This window comes from Pteropus medius, unplaced genomic scaffold (assembly GCF_902729225.1).
Source record: "Pteropus medius unplaced genomic scaffold, Ma_sr-lr_union100, whole genome shotgun sequence".
Taxonomy (NCBI): domain Eukaryota; kingdom Metazoa; phylum Chordata; class Mammalia; order Chiroptera; family Pteropodidae; genus Pteropus; species Pteropus medius.
Window position 1 is genome coordinate 15,639,477 of NW_024350319.1, and position 23,112 is coordinate 15,662,588.

General features: G+C 39.6%; 1 protein-coding gene across 6 annotated transcripts in view; it reads left to right on the forward strand.

The window, feature by feature from the left end:
* SAMD13 (sterile alpha motif domain containing 13) overlaps positions 1-15,124 on the forward strand; it is a 42,156-nt gene extending 27,032 nt beyond the window's left edge. For 5 of the 6 annotated variants that reach the window (XM_039838695.1, XM_039838691.1, XM_039838693.1 and 2 more), the window contains one exon: positions 13,964-15,124. In XM_039838695.1, coding sequence (XP_039694629.1) covers positions 13,964-14,107 — 144 coding nt within the window. In that variant the 3' untranslated portion in view covers positions 14,108-15,124. Of the gene's footprint in view, positions 1-8,382; positions 9,700-13,963 lie in introns of those variants that run through there. The other variant, XM_039838690.1, reaches the window with a different exon arrangement.
* Positions 15,125-23,112: the final 7,988 nt, after the last annotated feature.

Below are 23,112 nucleotides of genomic sequence, written 5' to 3' on the forward strand. Positions count from 1 at the left end.
CTTCTAACTCTGTGTGACCCGAGCAACTTACTATATCTCTCTGAGTCTTGGTTTCACATCTATAACATGAGACTATCCATACCTCACTTGATAAGGTGGTGTCGTGAGGACACAAAGACAGTGAATGTACAGCACCTAGGATAGGTCCTGGCCCAATGTTGATGCCTCAAAATGTTAATTCCCTTCCCTCAGATTAAGGCAGCTGCAGATGTGGTGGCTGGGTCATGCTCACTTCCTGGACAGCCATCTTATTGCTGTGTTCTCACGTGGTAGAAGGGGTGAAAGAGCTCTCTGGGGCCTCTTTTATAAGGACACTAATCCCATTGATAAGGACTCTGCCCTCATGACCTAATTACCTCTGAGAGGCTCCACCCGTTAACATCATTTCTAATACCCCCTGAAAATTAAGTTTCAGCATAGGAATTTGAGGGAGACACAAACATTTAGACCATAGCAGTTCCATTTAGATAAAGGTTGAAAACAGGAAAATCCATCAGTTGTAGCAAAAAATCAGAACTTGGTTGCCCCTGGATAGATGGTGGTGGAGAATGACTGGCAAGGGGCATGAGGGGACTTTTTGGGTGATGATAGTGTTCTGTGTCTTGATAAGGGTTTGGATTACAGGCATATGCATTGGTAACTGCCTGTGCACCAATATATGCAAACGATTTAGATTCGTGTATTAACATAGCCTCTAAATTTTACCTCAAAAAGAAAAGAATTTTAAAAATATTAACAATGATATGCAAACTGAAGTATTTAGGGGAAAAGTATACTAATTTATACAACTTACTTTGAAATGCATCGAAATATGGATTGGAAATTGGATAGAGGCATGAGTAGATTGGTAGATGTATGATCAAGTATAGAAAATGTTAATTGTCGAATCTAGGAGGTAGGAATAAAATACTCTTGTAACTTTTCTTTATGTTTGAAAATTTGTATAATAAAATTGCGAGGGAAAATAGCTCAGGTTGGAATGTGGAAGGCCAATCAGCTGGAGCATATTTTATTTTAATTTTTAATGGTATAATGTCCATTTGTAGCATTGCAGTTGAGAAACTCACTTCTAAAATTATATTTAAATAATATTGTGAAAAGTTAACCAAAAAAAAAAAAAGTGTCTTAGCTAGGTGAGCAGCTGTCCAGAAGTGTTTTTCAGATTGAGTCTTTGTTCAGACTTCTCTGAGACAACTGTCCCATATTGGAGTAGGGGTTGTTCTTTGGGCCTTCCAGATTCTGTGGACCTCAGAAATGGAACTGGCCAGCTCTGAGCTTGGCCTAGGAGGAGGCCCTTTCTTCCAGGATGACATCGCTCTGGCACCAGGGACACTGGAAAGCAAAAGAGAATAAACTCTCCCAAAGCATTTCATTCAGAAGTCTTTCTAGGGGAGAAAAGAGCATCATCTTACTATTCTATTGAGCCTGCCAACTCAGGAGGCTGAAAAGAGAATTTCCAGGGGACTGGAGTTTTACAAGCATGAACCAGAAGCTTAAGTTCCTTCATTCTCATGGACAGGTGATTGGGTGAAGTAGAGTCTACCTTGAATTATTCTCTGGAAGTGGTCCGACCTTCCTCCTACTGTGAACTTCTCATCATCTTTCCTCTGCTCATTAAAGGAGGTAGGAGGTGAGGAGGGAACCACTAGTCAGGCTCAGGCTGATAAGACGAGCAGGTGCTGTGATTTTCATGAGGACTTGAGGATTACGATCCTCTACCATGTTAACCTGCCTCTTCCATCATCATGCTTCAGAGATTTTCAGTGTTTCGCCTCCAGGGATCTTCCTCTCAATGAACCTCAAGCAGACAGTAGCCACTCGTTAAGTTCCTCCCAGATGGGAAAACTGCAGGCCACCCCCCATCACAAACACATGACCCTTTCAGGCATATCTTCCAGGTCACAACAGCCACATCTTTAAATCTGTTCAGGGAAAGCTTTGCCCTGCCATTAGATATAAGCGGGGCAAGGATAGATAGAGAGCATCCCCTAATCCACCTTAAAAAAGGGCGGATCCAGAAAAAAATAGCACAGTTGCCAATGACGTTTCATGAAGTATAGTTTCATGGCTGACTCTTATGCTCTGAATGTTTGTGTCCCCCACAAAATGTGTAGGTCAAAACCCTAACTCCTGAAAAGGTGGTATTAGGAGGTTGGACTTTAGGGAGATAAGTAGATTTAGATGATGTCATGAGGGTAGAACCCTTGTGATGGGAATTAATGCCCTGAAAAGAAGAGACCAGAGAACTTGTTCTTTCTCTCTCTGCCACGTGAGGATACAGCAAGGTGGCAGCTACCTGTAAGCCAAGAAGAGGACTCTCACCAAGAACCCGTCCTTGTTGCCACTGTGATCTTGAACTACCAGCCTCCAGAACTGTGAGGAATACATTTCTATTGTTGAAGCCACTCAGTCTGTGGTATCTTGCTATAGTGGCATGAGCTGACTAGGACACTGACATTGATGTCAGACCCTCAGATGGACTGACTTTAAGGAGAGCATCTGTCTTTATGGTATGTTCTCACAGTACATAAGTGGATACTATGTTGCTATAGCAACCAGACTTGGATGTGTCTCTTAGAAGACATCAGACCATTGAATGACATTTGTCCAAAGGACAGGAATGGTGTTCCATGTTCCTGTGGTATGGAGAGGCAGCTGGATTAAGCTGGCGATCTTTGCTTAACACTACCACATGATGATTATCTCCATTAAATTTTCCTCTGATGCAATTACCCCCATCAAGTTTTCTTCTTCTGGAAAAACTCTTTTGAGCCTTCTGTGTGAGCCGCAACTACAAGCCAGAAGAACTCTCCAAAGAGAATGCCTGGGTCCCTGCATAGCCCCCTGCCTACTCCCACACAAATGACCCACTGTCAATAGTGTGCGTATGTGTTGGGTTGTATTACTGTTCTGGCCAGTCTCCTTCTATGACCAGTGATGCTCTCCCTCAGGTTGGCATGTGGTTTGTGTCATCAAGGGAGTTGGGCCTACTGGCCTCATTAACATTCTGCTCCAGAGGATTCACTGGCCCATAAGAGAAGGAGGCAGTGGGAGCCCTTCCTAGAGAAGGCAGTGATTCCAGCTCTGTCAATATTATGTCTCTTTCCCACAGACACTGTGGTGTCTGTTTTCCCAAGTGTCTTCTAGCAGAGAGACCTCACAGGTTGTAGTGAAGGGCATGAGTGAGAGTCATGACTCCTGGTTTCTTTTCTCCTGGTTGATTCATAGTTACTGGATGATCCTGGCAAGTTTACCTTTCTAGGACTCAAATTTCTATAGTGAATATTGAGTTAAACAAGCAGAATATTGCTTAAGCTCCTATATTAAGAGTCAGGTGTTATTTTAGAACTTGCCCTCATGAAGTATGCTTTCAATGCAAAGCATAGGGCCCAAAAACACTTGAGATGATATATATACATAGTTGAATTTTTGTGACTAGATGATAAAAAATTGGCACTTGCCCATGGTTATAGGTTGCCTGGTTTTCAAGAGTCAAAGATACTTTAGAAATTTTACTTTCCTAAGAGCTTTAGTTTGAGAGAGAACCTTTTGACCAACCTCAATTCAAAAGCATTGCCAGCTTCCTCACTCAGAGCATTAAGGATCAGGTTCACTTTGTCAAACACTACAGGTAAATGAGCATCATTCTCTAGTGTAAAGCCATCTCTATTGACAGTGCTTCTAGTGGCCAGTTAAGGCATTCTGGCAGTCCAGTACAGAAACTTCACCACTCAATCTGGAGCCAAAATGCAAGTCACAAAGACAGTTCTGCCCATTGTAGTAAAGTCACTTCATTTCTATCTTTATCTGTCTGACTCATTTATTCAGAATATATATGAAGATGGAAGATAGAGATCTGCCATTCAATCAATACCGTATAATTCATATTGCTCAGATTCCTCAAACTTAAAAGTGGGTGACATCAGTGATTCTGTTTTTAGTAGAGTGTATGTCACTGACATAATTTTTTTCTCAGAGTATCATGACAAAATAATATGCAATTCATGGTGACAAATTAACTTTATCTCCTCACTTTCCCCAAACCACACGAATAGCAACAATATTTTACTCTGAAATACCCAATTGGTTGTTTAAGCCATTAATTTGAAAGGATAAGACTGGCATTTCTTTTCAGATGGCTTTTTGCTAACTTTTGATATGTTTCTGAGGGAACTGACTTAATACGTATAAGTGAAGTTTCTTATTGCTACAAATTACCAAGTAACACTAACCACCTCAAATGGAGTAATAAAGTGGGGAGGGCATCAAAGCAACCCTGAGCATGTGTCCATCATGACCAGGTGGATTTCAGCTGTAGTGATTTTAGAAGGATACTTCTAACAAGACCCAGGAAAAATCCAGATTTGGGGAGAGTTCAAAACTTATACAATTCTAAGAGGCCGCCTTGAGAAAAAATTTACAAAATTAGGAATACAAAATTGCTAAGGCTAAACTTAAGCTTCATTGGCTCTGTAGTAAATCCAGCTCTGAATTAGATCAGCTAAAACCCCACAAATTGGAAATAACTTTTATTACTTTATCAGCATTTTATAGTACCAAGTACTGAAAATATTCAACGTGCTTTTACACCTGATATTTCTGAAAAGCTTAAAGTATTTTATAGCGTAATGAACAGATGAAGTGTAAACTCAAACTGCTGATGTGTCCTGTCAGCCCATAAAAGGATTAGAAAAGAGTTAAAAAGCAAACAGGTAATGCTAACAATAAGAAAACAGCCAGGAGAACTGAAAACAAAACAGGGAAAGAATCTTTTGAATTTTTGATTAAACTGGAGTAGGTTTCCATAAACCAAAAATCCCAAATGGTTTAAATCATTCATTTGAATTGAGAACAATTACGAGACATTATAAGATAGGTGTGTAGTGCTTCTTTGGCTTTTTCACTTGTTCAATTGTTTCCATAGTTGTTATAGATTTTCCTAACATATTCAAATAAGTACAAGACTATTAAAGTAAAATAATGCTCATTATTACAAGTTTTTTTTTTTACTTTAATAAAGCCATTTGAAATCATTACAGGTATGAGAACCATTTGAAAGAAGCACAGAGGATTCCAGGCAGAGGGAGGATCAAATACAAAGGCATGGGGACCTGAAATAACATGGTTTATCTTGAGAATAACAGGTACTTTGGAGTAAGAGGTGTGGTCCAGGGAATGCCAAGGGATTTGACTGAAGGGTAAACAGGTCTCCAGATAATAGTCTGGTTTGCCTGGCAGAAGAGAACTTTACCTAACAGGCACTAAGAAACCACTGGAGCATAATAAGCGGGAAGTGCCATGATGGGATTTGTGTTTTTGAAAGATTAATCTTAGTGGCAATGTGGAGAGTAGTTTGGAGGACGAGGAAACCAAAGGCAAGAAAACTGCTGTAATAGTTCATTGGAGATGGAAAGTAAGAGATAGTTTGAAAAATCTGGGAAGACAGTCGAAAGAATTTAGTGGATCGTTAACAATAGAGACTGAAGATTTGTCCCATCCTGGTTCTCCGCTGTAACTCTTGGACTGAGCTCGCTGCTCACAGGTGGAAGAGGGTAGAAGCCTGGATGACTGACTGCCAAGTTTCCAGGTTGGGTGGTTATAATGTAGTGCCATTAACCAGGATGTCTGTGGGAGGTAAGTTTAAAAAGTATGTAATGAGCATAGTTTGGGACATATTACATTTGAGGGCCCGTAGAACGTGTAAATGGGTATATCTAGTAGACAGCTCAGGGGAGAAGTGAGGCCTAGAAACAGAGATATGAGAGCTATCAGCAGTCACAGAAGAGAGTAACAGTGAGAGAGACATTTAGAAGGGGAAGAGAAAAAGGCCAAGGCCAGCACCTTGGGAAACACTGAGGTTTTAATTGTTAGGAAAAGAAAGACGACTAGCAAAAGCAACTGAGAAAGAACACTCAGGGAAGTGGGGAGAGAACCAGTAATGAAAGGTTATATAGAAACCAACGAAGGGGAGAGTTCTGAAGAAAAAGAAATAATTAATGATGTCAAATGCCTCAAAAAGGGGAAGCCCAATGGGATCTGTGCATAACGGTGGAGTTCCAGTGGAGTTGGATGAAGGAGTGTGGATGACTGTTTGGGATGTGGAAGACCCCTTTTTCTAAGTTGAGGAGTGAGTGAGGGACAGGCAAGGGAAGGGAGAACCAGTAGCTGGAGGGTCATGTAGGTATAAGGACTCTCCTCATAAGAGAGGAAGCACTCAAACTTATTTACATGCAGGAAAGTAGCCAAAAGTATTGGACAGGTTAAAATCGAATGAAATTCAGGACAGTTAAATGAAGCAAACTCCCTGAGGATAAGGAAAGAGATGAGATCAAAAGGGTATGGAGGGGCCAGGATATGGAGAAATTAAAACCCTCATGCATTGCAGGTGGGCGAACAATATGGTGTAGCTGCTGTAGATAACACTTTGGCAGTTCTACAAAAAATTAAGCATTGAATTACCATATGACCCAGCAATGCCACACAAAAGAATTGAAAAGAGGGACTCAGACGGATACTTGTACACAAATGTTCATTGCAGCATTATTCACAATAACCCAAAGGAAGAAAAACCTAAGTTTGCATGAACAACTAGGTAAACAAAATGTGGTATATGTAAACAATGGAATATTATTCAGTCATCAGAACAGATGAACTTCTGATACATGCTACAACATGGAACCTTGAAAACATTATGCTAAGTGAAATAAGCCAAATATGGTATGATTTTATTTATAGGAAATACTTAAAATAGGCAAATTCGTAGAGACATCAAGTAGATTAGAGGTTATCAAGGGCCAGGAGAAGGGGTTATTGCTTAATGGAGTTTCTGTTTGAGGTAATGGAAGAGTTTGAAAAATAGATAATGGTGATGATTACACAACATCATGAATGTAATTAATGCCACTGAATTATACACATAAAAATAGTTAAAATGGCCTATTTCATGTTATATGTGTTTTACCACAATAAAATGTAATGTCAGCCATAATACACACGATTTGGTCTATGATTTGGTTCAGTTTGGTCAGTAAAAAATTCAACTATTTTATTAAAAAAAAAAAGAATATAAAGGAATTAATTCTAAGCAAGACAAAGATATCTTCCTCTATCTTTCCTGCCCTTCCACTATACCCCAGTGTTCTGGGGGCATAAGTGAGGATGTTTGTAGATACAGCTAAGAGTGCCCTTGTCCTCAGGGACATTAGGGAGTTCCTGACACTCTCAATTAACTTTGCTAAACGAGAGGCTCCTTCGCTTAGAGTGGACAGGATGGATGGAGTTTTAATAAGAAACTAGAGGAGAGCAGTGAAGGTTAAGAATGGCCAACAAAGGGAATGGAAGAGGGAGCTGACCAAGGATAAACAAAAGAACTGTTGAGGTATTCTACTGACCCAGCTGAGATTGGTATACTGCACAAGTACAATGTTTCATCTTTATGGTTTCTTGATTTATTTCCAGCTGCATCAGGTATAGGGGTCAGAAAAGCTAGACTGCTCCTAGGTGGAGTGTTTGTGACATGGACACGGTGGAGGACTGATAGCTTAAGAGAATATGTAAAAGAATGATTCCCAGGGCCAGTTATAAGATATAGACTTGGTACAAAAGAGGAACCCGAAGGAGACTCATAACCCTGGAAAAAGTGGAGTTGAAATGAAAAAGTGAGTGTAATTAGAGCGATGAGTGAGAGATAGAATAGGATATTGGACTTCCAGTGTTGGCAGAGGTAGGACTCTTCTGGTTGATGACATAAGAGTCGGTTTTAAAAGTGAAGGTGAAGTTGTAGAAATATTTGGTGTATTAGATTAACTTCTGTCTACATGTGGATGAAAACATTTGTAATGGATTAATTATAGATGCTTATTTCTTGCTCATATAAATAGTCCAAGGTGGTCAGTGGGGGTATCTGCTTCACTGTAATTCAAGGACCCAGGCCGATGGACTCTCTGTCATCTTCAGCCAGAAGCTGTCAAGATCATCTGGGCATTGATATCCAGTTAGTATAAGGATAAAGAGCAAGGAGTGCACGTATGTGGTTTTTTGGGCCAGGCCTGAAAGAGGTGCATATCCACCAAATTGCAAGGAAGTCTGGGAAATGTGTAGTTGTGTGTCCTGGAAAAAGAGCAACCGGCAGCCCTTGCTACACATGAGCTTTAAAGCCATTTTTAAAGCATTTGTTGTTGTCATGCTGCTACTTAGTTTTGTCCTTGAGCCCAGAGATAAATTTCAAAAAGGCTAACTTTAGAAGATGAAATGAAGTGGAGAAGCCTTATCTGATCATACATGAAAAGCCTTCACTTCTAGTTCTGTTCCTTATATCTACTTTTTTTTTTAAATCTAGGCAGACATCTCTGTAACCCAGTTTCCTCATTTGATGAAGTGAGTTGCATTCTTTCTACATCAGAAATGTGTACAAGGTTTTTTAGATTTTGTTTTTGTTTTGTTTTGTTTTGTTTTGTTTTGGTGATAGAGCCCCTTTATCACCCACTTTGGCCCAGCAGCAAATATTAAATAACACAGGGAGATGCCTGTTTTGTCACTGAAGGCATTAGTCCTCACAAATTAGCCAAAATGGATTTTGTGCCTGATTTAAGTACAAGACCTATTTTGCTTCTGACTGTTAGTTTAATAAATAAGGTAAAGACTTCTTTTTGAGTCACACAAATATATTCTCTCTGTTAACAAGTTGGTCAGTGTTGCTCTTTGAAATTAGGTGAACCCTCCCCCAACATGTATATTATCCACCCTGAATTTTCCACCAATAGGAATGTAAGACAAGCACAGCATCAGCTGAGAGTCATTGGCTGATAATGTTGAGTCACAGTAACTCCACCCACAATGAGCTGCAGAAGGCAGGGAGGGGCGAGGACACTGTAGAGGACAGCTACACCAAAGAGGAATTTCTTCCCCAGAAGAGAATTTGTCCCAAGAACCATGTGATCAGATTCAAAGGATCTTAGTGTAGACTTGAGTAGTTTACCATCTTCCTTTCCAAAGTTAAACGGAAATCCTTCAAACAATAAGCTCTGTGCCTTGGTGGGGAAAGATCTTTTAAAGAAACATGGTGAATTACTACAAAATACTAGGAGTGCCTCAAAATGCTTCCTCCTCTGATATTAAGAAGGCTTATCACCGGTTAGCTCTTCAGGTACACCCAGACAAGAACCCAGAAAACAAGGAGGCAGCTGAGGAGAAATTCAGACAAGTAGCCAAGGCCTATGAGGTCTTGTCTGATGCTGAGAAACGCAACGACTATGACAAGTCCAGAGGGAATCACATCAAAAGAGAAAACAGAGGAGATGGCAGAGACAAAAACTATTTGAAGGAAGAACTGTGGTTTAAGAGGCCACACTCTGGCTTTCAAAATGTCTTTGAAGATGAAGACCTCTTCTCAGGAGATTGTGTTTCCACTGGCTGTGCGGGTGGGGCCAGGAGATCCCGTTCCTCCTTTTTCGATGTGATCCCCATACTGGACACAGGATTTTCCACTTTTGTACCCCTGGGCTCCAGACCAAGTCCCTCTTCCTCTGGAACATTTGTGCCCTTCGTAAGCAGTGGAATGGGAAAGTTCAGATTGGTCACCACTTGTAGCCAGACAGTCAATGGCAGGAGAGTTGTTACAAAGAAAGTTCTAGAAAATGTGAGAGGGAAGACTGAAGTGGAAGAAGAAAGCCTACCTCACCAGATTGCTCCAGGTCATTGGTAAGACGTTGCTGCTATATTCTTTCACAGGGAGATTTTCCTGTGAAGCTGGTAAGTGATGCTTGTCAGAGACAGAATTGGAATTTGAGATTGTGTTGAACCGGAATGGACCGAGGTCAGCTTAGTCCAAACCTCTCATTTCGCAGAGGAAGTGAATAATGGGTCAGATGTTACTTAAGGAACTAGGAAGCAGCAGAGTTTGGCCTTTAGACCCAAGTCTTCTGATTCTAAATTGATCCTTTGTTTCCCCTGCACTATATTTGGAACATCAGAGACCACCACCACAAATATGGCTACCTGAGTCAAGGCCCTAATATCATAAACCTCATCGATTTCTCTTCAGCTTTTCTCCTGCCCTACCTTGCTGTTGTGCAGTTGGCTCTTTCTTAATGGTCTCTCTTTTTCTCTTTCTAGCCTCTTTCTCTTAGGATCTTCTCTTCCCACCTCATCATCTTTCCACACATTTCCAATGGACCATGTCACAGTTAGGCTCAACTGGAAAAGCTACTTAGGTGTAGATTAATGTTGACAGAAAGAAAGAGTGAAAAGTAAATGGGTTTAGATTTTTTATATACTTTTTTTTAATAGCTAGTATTTATTGAGTATTCAGTAGAAGTCAGGAATTCTACTTCATGTGTGTTGTCTCAATAATACTTTCAGGAGTGAAATATAGTAGCTATCCCCTGCCTCCTGCCCATCATAAAGATAAGGAAATGAAACTTATAGAGATTAAGTGACTGGTCCCAGGCCCCACCTAATAAGTGATAAAATAGTGTCTTACTCTAAAACATATGCTTATCTACTGAGCTGTAACGCCTATAGATCCTATTCATTTATTTGTAGATCTAGGATCTTGCCTTCATTGAGAATTTATACCTGACATCTCTAAACCCTACTTCCATGCATGAACACTTGCTGGAACTTTCTAGTATGCAAACATTTTGAATTTTATTGCCCAACAGGTACTTGGTTACTCTTAACATGAAGACAGAAAACAGAAGCAATGTAAAAAGTTTCAGTGAAACTAATAAATGATTATCCCTCAACACAGATATGTAAACAGGATCCAAAGATATGAATTATCTTTTTTTCTTTTTTGGCTTTAATCATTATCTACATGCAAAGTTATAGGATTTTTATTTGTTTAACTGGATCTGATCACCTTCTGACCCCTTCATTTATACTAAATGAATGAGATCCAGAGGAATGATTGGTTCCTTGTGGAAAGTTACTTCATGGAGTCTGCAGTAGAACTTCTATTTTCCAATTTCTACTTTCAGGCTCATTCTAGTACACCACGCTGACTGGCAAAATTTGGATTTTTATTTGCATTGCAAACTTTTATAGAAGTTATGTAACCAGTGATTGGCTTCCTTAATTCAAGGAACTTTCCTGTGTTTGTGATTTTTAAGAGATAACTGTTTTATGTAGTCTTTGAATTTTTTAAATTTTAATGAAATTTTTTTTTTAACCTGAACAGGAATAGTCTTGTATCCCTCTGGCAAAGGGTAGCATTCAAGCAGATAGCACGCTTCCAGAAAGGAAGCAGAAGACCGATTTTCTTTCAAAGCCTGTACATTTCCACATTGAGTGCTTCCTAGATATCAGGCACTGTGCTAGGTGCCTGACATGAATACATCATTTCTAATCCCGAAAATCCTTCAGGGGTTTATTTCCATTTTACAAGTGAGGAAACTAAGGCTCAGGGAAGTTAAGTTCCTGACCCAGGGTCATATAATAAGCCATAGAGACAAGGTTCAAACTGTGGTTTCCTTGACCTGGAAGCTCACATTTCCATTATGCCATATTCTACTCCCATTTATCTGAGCTACCATAGTAATGGTTTAAGAGGAAAGTTTTGTTGTATGAATTCTATTTATTTCAAATGCTTTAAACGAGGATTTCCAAACAGCTTTCCTTTACCAACCCTTATCTGAGGTGAAATGCAGTGTGGCTACTGAACAAAGGGAATGTCAAATCGGAGCATGAAACATGATTTTCCATTTTGTCTTAAATAAAAGCAAATTTCAGCATTTTTCACTGATATACTTGGCTTTTGACAGAAATGCTGAGTTGTAGAAGGACTTTTTGCCAGCAAAGACTTTTTAAAAATTCACTTTGAGTTAATCAAGGAGGTTTTCTTGTTGTATAGAAATGAAAGCAGTGTCATCTCTTCCTGATGCCTGTTTAAAATATGTAGTAAGTTAAGTATGAGCAAACACCAGCAAAGTAAAGAGGGTGAGCAGGAAGCTATGCTGCTTTGTAAGCATTCCAAATGAGTCAGTATTCGTCTCAGTGCATAAGGAGCATGAGCTTTGAAGTAATCTATGATTCAGATTCCTGCGACCTCACAATGCTTTGAGAACTGCTACTGTGATTGATATCCAGGTGTCAAAAGCCAACTCTCACACTGTTTGTGGGTTTCACCGGTGAGCCATTATTGGGATTACTAGCTGCCTAAATAGAAAAAAAAAATACCCCACAACTTTAGGATTAAAAAGTCAATTCCTATGCCCTTAATTTCCCACTCTTGCCCTATCAACCAACTGCTTGTTTAATGTGTTACTGTTTTGAACAGTTGTCTCTTACAAATTAACGGGAGACACTTTGTTTTCTAGTAGATGACAAAATGAAGGCTTCTAGCACTCAAACATACCACAGACCAATTAGAAGTATTTCTTGTCCTTCTGCTTTGGTTCATGTTAGCTGGTTCACAAGTGAAGTGAGGACCCTTGTCCTGTCAAGGAATAATGACAAGTGATTGTGTAACTCATAGCTCAGGGAGCATTTGCAAGAGTGGTCTCTCATGGAATCCTGTCAGAAACCCAATATCCCCCCAGACCAACTGAGGAGAGAGAAGAGGAGGGGACTTACCCAAGGTCACAAACTGGGTGTTTCTTCAGTCCCCTAGCCTGGTGCTATTTCTCCAACACACTCAGACATTCAAAGCACGTTTTCTGTACAACCTGGCAAAGTACATGAGAGAGTTTGGAGGAATGGCCCTCTTGGGGATGGTGTAGGAGGAAGTCACATGTTTATGTAGTTGCAGTTGCACAATGTGTCACCTTGTCTGTCCAACAGTGGGGGAGGTGGGTAAAGATGTATGTGGTAAAATCATAAACAGATATGTTGAGGCTGACTGAGTATGTACCTCTGGTCCATCTCTTGAACCCAGGTCCCCTAAAAAGAGGAGAGGCTCAGCTTCTCTCCACAATAGACAATAACAAAAATAAGGTGGCATTCAGCATTCTTCTCAATGCTTTTTTTCCAAAAGTTTCAAATCCCTTTCTATATTCAGGGTCTTCATATCTTTCATGAGCAGCCCATTTTTATTTTACCTCAAAGCTTTGTAGTCTCCAGGGTAGCTAGAGTGAAGGGGGTACCTGGTTGGGTACCTGAAGGGTAAGGAAAGAGGACTCGGAGGAGAACAGGACAGAAAGTGAATGGGCCCTGCTGCACCCTCCCTACCTTATTTCAAAATTCGAGGATCCATTAATGGAAAGTGTGGTAGGGCCCTCAGCATGAGAGATTGATTTTCACATTGAGGCAGGATGGTTCTCCTTTGAAAGGGTAGAAAAGAAGATCACAGTGAGTGAGTTGTTTTCCCAATGCCTATTGTTGTGATCGACAAGATTCAGAAAATCTAAGATTCTAGTCTCCATTGATTCATCTAGACAACACATATTTACTTCTAAGTGTCAAGAGAAACAGAAGGGAGTTGTGAAAAAAGCATCTGCTTTGGCCGTAGGCAGATGAGAGTTCAAATTCTGTGCCATTCTTTCCTAACTTCTTGATCTTAGGCAGATTAACTTCTTGCCTTGAGTCTCGGTTTGCCTGTGAAATTAACATGATAATCCCTGCCTGTCCTAATTTACAGAGTTGTTCTAGGAATTAAGTACACAAAATTCTGCATAAACTTAAATACATTTTATAAATGGAAAGTGTCATTATTCCTTTCGGAAGCAACATCTTAGATTCTTAGGATATGTACTCCAAGCTTGCCATCACTTTTTTAAGACATGACATTTGTGATGTGATTTTGAAAACAAGAACAGCTATGAATTGTATGTAATCCCAAAATAAAAGTAGGACATGGAAAATAAAATTAGAAGATTCCATTTTTTCCATTTTAGCATAAGTGAAAAAGTAATGATTTTAGTTTGGAGACAATCGATATGACTTTTTTTCTCTGAACTTCCTTTTTTCTCTATTATTCTTGAGCTTTTGGACTTAATGTCGTCTTTATCCTGTGCTTCCATTATAGGAAATTGATGGAAAATCCTTGCTATTGATGACAAGAAATGACGTGTTGACAGGACTTCAGTTAAAATTGGGGCCTGCTCTGAAAATCTACGAGTATCATGTAAAACCTCTGCAGTCAAAGCATTTAAAGAACAACTCTTCATAGTACAGTCGAATTGGGGTCTTAGACCTCAAAAAATACACAATGATGTAATTTAGTTTCATGTGATGAAACTTTGTAAACAGAATACATACATGTGTATATGTGAAGAATTTCAATCAAATGAAACGCTATCCTATTGGATAGACTAGGCAATCCATCGGCTGACCTGAATTCAGCCAGGAGGAGCAAGGATAACATGTGGACAGAGTGGTTTTCATTGTGGAGTTTGTCAGAGAGAGTGACAAAAACCAGTCTTTGACATGATTAGACACCCCTCCCCAGAAAGGCTTTGAATTCATAAGGGTTTTCGTCATTTCTTCATAGATTGCTTTTCCCAAAATCCTTAACAAAGAATTTAATGGAATGATCATCTTTTGGTTACAGACTTGGGGAGGGAGAGAAAAGAGAAAGGGATTGCTGTCTCCCTTGGATTCCTCTGCTCCTTAGAGCTTGTGTTATTTGGATGGTATTGCCAACGCCCTTTTTTATAGAGGGTCCTCCACTTGACCTTATTAAGGTTTCACTAGGATATGCTGCGATGTTTGAAATGAACGTGCATCATGCCCCCTTCAGGAGCAGAACCGTAGCTCTGAAAAGAGAAACGGTGTTGTGTATTGGGGATATCCATCCATATGCAGCTCGCTTTCACAAGGGTAATAGTATTTTCTGCATAGAATTGCTTTTAAATTGGTTCTTTGTTTCCGAAGAAAGCATTTTTTTCACTTTATGGTTTGTATTTATAATAATTTGTTTCTGAAGAAATTAGCCAAGAGTTACAGATTAAAAAGGCTTGTTACTAGTACAGAATATTTTTATATATATTCCTTCATGATGGTGTGATTATTTTTTTAATTGCTCTGATGCTTGGTTTGATTCCTGGTTTAAGTACTTGTTTTTAAGAACTTGAAGAAGTGGGCTTGCTACATCTCTGTTCAAAGAGACATCTGTCCAATCTCTGTGTGTGTCAATGCCTTGTTGGATTGGTGCTTTGTGGTTGCAATAAAGCATTGCTTCAGTTTATTCCCAGTGTAAGTCTGATCTTTTCTGTTGGGTTGCTTCTGCATCTGAGATTTAGGATTAAGGTTGCTCCTTAAACCACAGAGAGAAAGTTAAACCATTTTTTTAAAAAAGAAAACTTTAGATATAGGAAACATATAGATCTACATGTGGGTTTGTTTTCCTTTCAAACCGAATTCTCTGTGTATGCTTTGATCCTTCTCTTACCCCCACCCCACTGCCAGTTTGGGGTGTCTGTTTAGCCAAAAAAATTTTTTTTTTTTTGCTGTAGGCCAGTGAGAGTCATGGTTTGGGGAAAATTCTGGTGAAAGCTGATCTTCCCTCCAGACAGAAGCTCACATTCCCACGTACAAAACTTTGCAGAGGTGATGGACTCCCTGAATTTTCCTCTTCCTTCTCCTCAAGAGTCATTATTTTAGACAGTGTTGTAAATCAGTCCTCTGTGGAGATCATTTCTACGGAAAGTCTGAAGATGAGAGTGAAAAAACGTAGAAAACAAAATAGTGAGTGGGGTTCAAAAATGCATTCCAGATTAATTCAATTATGGAGTTTATGGAGTATCTGCAATTTAGGTAATGCTTTTGTTTTACACTTTAAGTGGGAAAGGGGCTTACAAAAGAGACATTTTCTATCCCCAAATTCTTATGGTCTATCTGAGACAGCAAGTAGAAAACATATAAAAATAAAAGGCAGAATGTAGTTAAGTAGCATGAGAAGAGAGAGTGATTAAAGGTGAGAACTGTACCTGCTGGCGATTTAGGTAGGGAAGAGGGGACAAGAGTTTAAGTAGAGGGAAAATGGAATGAAGAACTTGATTAACCTTTCTGAAGGAGTTTCCACAAGTGAAATAGTGAAGATGTGATACCTCAAAGTAATAACAAGAAGAATGCCCAAGCCCTGCTTCTGTCGAGTCACCCGATACCCTTCCATATGGTTTGGAATAGGTTTTGGATAGGAGTGATAAAAACTGCTTCCCTTGCTCTTACCCCCACCTCGACCGTTAACATCAACAAGACAAAAGCTTGCTTCTCTTCGTGTAAATGTCCAGAGAGGGGAACCAGGAAGTCCCTGGTATGACTCTTGATGATGCTAGGAATATCTTTTTGCTTCACCATCCATGATATTCATTCCCAGAATTTCACTGCCCAATATGGCTGCTTCGGCTCTTGCCATTACCACTTTAATTCTAACCAATGAAGAAAAGAAAAGGGAAAAGGTACATACCTCTTTCCTTTAAGGACACGTCCAAGAAACTTTATAATACTTCCACTTATATCTTGCTGTCCAGAATTCAGTTACATTGCCATAACTAAGCTGCAAAGGAGGCTTGAAATATCTCTTCTTTTTATTAGAGACCATGGGCCCAATTAAAATTTAAAAGTCCCTTTATTCTGTAGGTAAAAAAGAAAAAAATATTGGGTGATGACTTTTCGTCACCAGTCATTTGGCCATTGAACACTTGGAGCAAATGTTCACACTGAAGGTGTGTCTAGTCTAGATTCAAACTTGGGCTCACACTCCTTTTAGTCTCTAGATGTTTTTATCACAGTCACCTCCTACAATTATTGGAAGCTTTGTTCACTAATCCCAATCTAACTCAATTAAGCTTTAAATCTGGACTGCTCTATAAATGCTTGTCAGAAAAAAAGAAAAGGAAAATATCTTAATTGAAAAGCAAACAGAAAAAAATCAAATCATTCCTCAGCCTCTGTTGACAGCTTTCAGGCAAAATTAGCAAATTAAAGATAGTCTGCCTTTCTTACACCCAGAATAACGAACTATGACAGGCGGGCCTGAGTGCCCTGGCAATAACTGAAGATGACTTCATTCCTTCCTCCTTCCACTCCCAATCCAGGAGAAAAGCAATGTGATCAAAATAGGCCATAGAGAGCTGGCTGGAAGTACTTGAAATTCAGCAGGTAGGCAGCCTTTGTCTCCAGACAGAAGTAAAACCATAGACGTCTGAGTCCTTTTCAGATCACACCAGATTTCTATTAATGTGATCTGGGTCTGCAGTGAGTAGAAAATACACGTGCCACGTGGGGAAGCACTTCATGAGTGCAAGTGGGAATGAGCATGCCTTGATGCCAATAGATTTTATGTGAGAACTGTTTAGTGTTGAATTTGATTATTTTCAAACGGAGGGGCGTACAGGGTATAAGAACCACAAGGTATTTAAAAATTGCCATTCCACGTCCCCTCCCCACCCCACGTTTAAACCTCAGACTCTACAAAAGGCATTTAATGACTTAATTTAAAGGTAAGTTCACGAACTGGTTGCTTTTCAGTGGAATCTAAGCTGACATGTTATCCTTTGGCCAGTCCAGTATGTGTCTGTTTGCACCACTACATTTGCAATCCTCTAGGTGAGACTGAAAGTTCTAATTTATTACACTCTCTTAATTTCTGAATATTTTGCAACCAGCAATGCACACTTTTACATTACCTCTCTGGACCCTGAAGGTGTATGAAAATTAGACTCCTGATCTAAAGCAAAGAACACACAGAGAGCCTCCTTAGAGTAAGTTAATTCAGAAACCAGAAATCGCCAAGCAGATTTCAATGAAAAGAAAACAAGTTGGCATATGGCATTAGAGTGTGCAGCAGATTTGAGTATCATTTTTGATACTTAGTGGACATGATGAATATGATGAAAAATAGACCAATTGCTGGCAGTCTCTTCATTCTGTGCTCAAGAAATATCCCATGTGAGCATGGATACTGTCCCTCTGAGCTTAGGATACACTGTCAGGGCACACACTGTCCTTCCTTGCATTAGTGAAATATTTCTTTGGAGGAATTTAATTTGGAAAAGTCTAGTGACCTACAGTTTGCCCAGCCACTCCCATATTTGGAAGCAGAATGCATAAAGTATTTACTGATGGTGATCCATCTGCCTTTGACGGTCGTTGTAAATGGGATCTGCAGGGGTCAGGTCTGGGCGCAGAGCCATTAACTGTTTTCTGTAATGATTTGGAGGATGAAGTTAAATGTTCAAAGATCTGACTGCTGTAGGACAGATATGCTCCTTAGGAGAAAACTTGTTAATTCTGCTTCAAAACCAGGAACACAAGCCACAGGAAGAAGAGAGAGAGCCATGGGTGTATTAATGAGCAGCTCATTAGCTTCATGCTGTAGCTCCATAGGCAATTAAGTAGTCTGGGTACCATTTCTGGCCAGTAGTGGCAGTTCTATAGAGAGAAAAAGAGATTAAAACTATCACATCCAAGTTCATTTGCTGACAGTGGTTGTCTTATGTCTTTGTGAATCTCAAGAAAAGAGTTGTGTCCAGCCTACACTGGGGCAGAATAATGGAGAAGGCTGTGAGTAAAGTAAGTTCTCTTTGGCTACCTACAAGTAGGTAGCTATATTGGTATCTGTTTACATCAGTTAGGTAGTTTTTCCTGTATACAGTTATCTTTAGGGAAGAAATAGAAAAGCTGGGGATGTCAGGCAATCTCCAAATAGAAAATGTGCCCTACTTCCTTAGAATAAGTACATGGTCAGATCTACTAGCTTTATCCTAGTAGAGATGGCAAGGAGGTCAGTGAGTAAAGTTGAAAATAATGCTAAACATACTTATTACCTGTGGAGTTATTAATATAAAAGCAGGCTATGGACCAGGCAGCCAGATCTACAAACAACAAGATAAAGAAACATGTGCCACAAGATAGCACATACTATCACCTAGGCGTCACCCATGGGGTATCTTAGGTCACAGAGCTTAGAGCTTAGAGGCTTTAATCTTCCAGAAAAGTCCGGCAAAGCAACCAGGAAAAGATGTACCATAAGGGTCTCTAGCTCTGTCATCTGTGGGACATATCTATAGCAAAGTTTTCAAGTTAAATGTCTTCTTTCTGAATTAAAGGTAGAAGAATCATTCTGTAAATTGTGTTTTATTCCCTTTTTCAATAGATTATACTTTATTTTTATATGCTGGGACGTATTTAAAAATAATACAAAATGCATCAGATTATAAACATATTTTGAGGGGAATTCAGTAAAACTCTTCAAACAACCAGCATTTCCTGCCTTTAAAAATTAGTGTTTGGGTCAGTATTCTCGCTCCTGTGCCAGAACCCAATGATCCCAGTTGAGATACAGCATGGCGCAGTGGGCGGAAGCACTGGGGCTGCTCCAGATGCATCTGGGCTTGAATCTAACCCCATATCTACTTGACATGGGAGCATGGGTAAGTTGAATGGTTCCTCTTCAACCCCAGGTACCTCCTCTCTTCCCTAGTGCAGATACAGAGACAGAGAAAAGCAGCACTAGCCTAGCCTTGTCCAATAAAAATATGTCAGCCACATATGTAATTTAAAATCTTCTAGTAGTCACATTCTAAAAAGTAAAAAACAGGAATTAAATAATATATTTAACCCAATATCTCCAAAATATTACTTTTTTCATAAGTAATTAATATAAAAGTTATTAACAATTTACTTTATGATCTTTTTTCATGTCTTCAAAATCCACTGTGTATTTTACACTGACAGCACATCTCAATTAGGACAGAACAGCTCAAGTGTATCAGGATTAGTTTCAGTTGAAAACCCAAATAACAGTACTTAGACAAGACAGAATTTCTCTGCCATGTTTATGAGATCTGAAGGTAAGCAGAACGGGGTCGGTATGGCCACTCCATAACCATTGGATCCCAGACTTCTCCTAGCATGTTGTTCTACCATCCTCAACACACAGCTTCCTATGTGGTCCAAGATGACTGCTTCAGCTTCAGTTATTACAGTGGAATTCTAGCCAAGAAGAAGTGCTGCTATAAGAAGTTGCATACAGCACTTTTACTTATATTCCTTTAACAAGATCTTAGTCATTTGGCCATACCTAACTGCAAGGCAGGTTGGGAACTGTGGTCTTGATTTCAGACAGCAAAGTATCCGGGGATAGATACTGTGAAGAAGTTAGCAATCCTTCCGTGATATCAGTCTCATATGATTGATGGAGGATTGAATGAGACTAGATTGTACGGTCATTAGTATTATGAAAAGTTCATTAAAATATTATTTTATTACTATGCTGTCACTCCATTTCAAGCCCAGTCAAGCCACAGAATTAACAAACATATGTTAAACCCAAATACTGCTCATTTGATGCATCCATTGCTTGCTTAGATCCTTGGATATTGGGTTGTTCTATATGCTTTATCTTCATAAGGGTACATAAAAGAAAAAAAAAAACTGCATTATTTAAGTTCCGTGAAGATTGTTTTGCTGAGTAAAGGGAAACATGCTGAGCAAAATGCATATGCTTTTATTGGTCTCCAAAGACCCAGAGAAGTTAGTTTGAGGCATTCGTGAATTCTAAACACATCCTGTCCCTAATTAAGAATGAACATTCAATAACATTCAAACGATTTTGTGAGACTAATGAAAGGGAGATCTCTGATACCTTTGGGTCAATAACAAACAGAAATAAAAATTTTTAAATAATAAAATTTTAAAATCTGAGTAAATCTGCCTTCATTAATTTGAGCCAATTAGGTTGACATCGGTCTGTTTAATTGCCTATTTTGGGCAGATTTGATAATGAATTTTTAATGCTAAGGTGACTTCTCCCAGCCACCAGAATGTAGGTTATTCATCAGCCTTTTGTATGATGTGCATGCAGAATGCAAAGTTAACATCGGCCTAATCCACATGGAGTTAAAAAGGAAAACTTTAGAACTATGAATCCACAGTGGAGGAGGAAGGGAACACTGTATGAAGGGTCAGGATACCAGGGTTCTGGTCCCAGATCTGCCCCTGACTTATCTGCAACACCTTGTACATTCTCTTAACCTCTGTTAGTTCAATTGCATACCGTGTTAAATAAACAAATCCAACTAGAAATTTATTTCAGCATTTAATTTCTGTGATTTTTCTAAAAATCCAATTATTTGAGTTGTATGTGTCACTGCTCCCTTCTGCCATTCAATTAAAATTCACAGCATTGCCGTGTTCCACAATGTCATTTCCCCTTTATAAATGTTCTGAGCAACCAGTCTGGTTGATTGTCTCTTGACTGTGCATGAGCTGGGAACAGCTGTTTTTCTTGAGAATTGTTGAGTTGGCTGATTGTACAAGCCTATATAGCTTTAAGTTTAAGTCACACTCTCACTGTATCCCCTGGTGGAAGTATCCCCCACTCTAGGAATAGGACTTCTCCACAATCAGAGCCTAGAATTGAGGAGATGAGAAAGCACAAATTTCCCAAGTGGGTCACTGGGAATGATGGTCAGTGGGGCCATTCCTATTTCGACCCTTTGTGTTACCAGACCAGTGTGTTCTACCATTTAGGGACATAGCACCATATATACTGCATCCTGGAAGATGGTACTCCATCATCACATGGTATCATTGCCAAGCTGGTGCTTCAGTTGTGCCTTTAAAAGACTGTGTTTCATAATCCAGGACAGCAGCTTCTGGATGGTACAATATGTGATAGGCCCAGTGGATTATATGGTAACTTACAGACTGCCATATCTTCTTTATTTTTAAGTAGATCCTTCAGTCCCTTGGTCTGAGTAATATTATAGAGGGTTGTATAAGCCCTTGGCTAGTATTGCCAGTTGAGTCCCTGAGGACAGGAAAGGCAAACTCATACTAAATTATGTATCAATTCTAGTTAAGATGAGTTTCTTATCCTTTCTTAATGAAAGAGGTCTAACATATTCAACTTGCTGCCAAGTAGCTGGTTAATGTTCTCAAGGATTTGTACCATATCAGGTTCTTACTTGATATTGGTCTCTGCTGCTAGATATTTGTTAGCAACAGTTATGACCAGTAATGGAAAGCAGAATCCTCTCTTTGGGGCCCGTGTATGGCCTTCCTCTCTGCTACCATGACTACTCTATTCACAAGCTCATTGTGCCAACACTAAGATTGCCAATGACAAAGGTTGATTGACATCAACCAGCCAAGTCGTTTTACCTATTCAGTTGGTCAGTACCTCATCCATGACTGATGCCCTTTTATAGACATTATGCAATACAAAGATCTTCGCACTTAATGTCCACTCCCACAGTAACTTGTGCCCAGGTCTTCATGTATAAAGATGACTGAGTGACAAAATGAGGAGGTCAATGCCACTGAAAGAAGAATTTATTATTTACATTTCCTGAGAAAAGGGGACATGCCATGCCATGCAGGGCCACAAGTGAAGTACTGGGTCTTGGTCAGGAGGCAGAATTAGAAGTGAGAGGAAAGCCTAGGCCAGAGCCTTTATTGGGGTTTCCTTGAGGAAAGGCAAAGCAAGGCAGAGTAAATAGCTTGGAATTGGCTGATTTAAATAATTCTGGCAGGCTTTGGGGTATAGCTCTAGCTGTCTCGTTCCTGGGCCTGGATTAACTTAGGGCAGAGGAAATATTGGCTTGGTGTGTGATATAGATAAAGAAGTGGTTAGATTGCATATGAGAAGCATGCTCCCAAGTAAGTTTTCTATCTTTGGGAATTAGATACCCCTAGGAGGAGCAATCTCTCCCTGGGTCTGTAGGTCCCCCCAGGATCTCAAAACATCATAAGATACAGAAAATGAAAAACATGATTAATACATACAGATCTATTTACAAGCCTCTTCCTTATCCCCAGTCTGCCAATCTTTTACTTTCCAGGAGTCTGACCAACCAACCAAGCCATTTGTCCATGAGTTTTTAGATATCCTTACCGAGGGCCACTTTTCTTTTCATACAGAGTAGATAACACTTTGGCGCATTTTTTAAAGCTTTACTCATTGAGAGGATTTCTCTTCTCCACTATCATAAAAGCTACCCTCCTCTTATGGCCATTAGGGGATGACATGGAGGATGAAGCCCATGTCTTGTGCCTTCTAGCCCTACTTGTGCCTAATCCTGGATCTATGATTTCCATCTTACAATGGATTCCTGCTGGGCTTACCAGACCCAAATGCTTGGTGGGTTTGACAAAAACCAGTTCATGATGAGCAGCTCTGGTCACAAATTTCTTGATGTCCCACAGACAGACAATTGTCTTTATTAA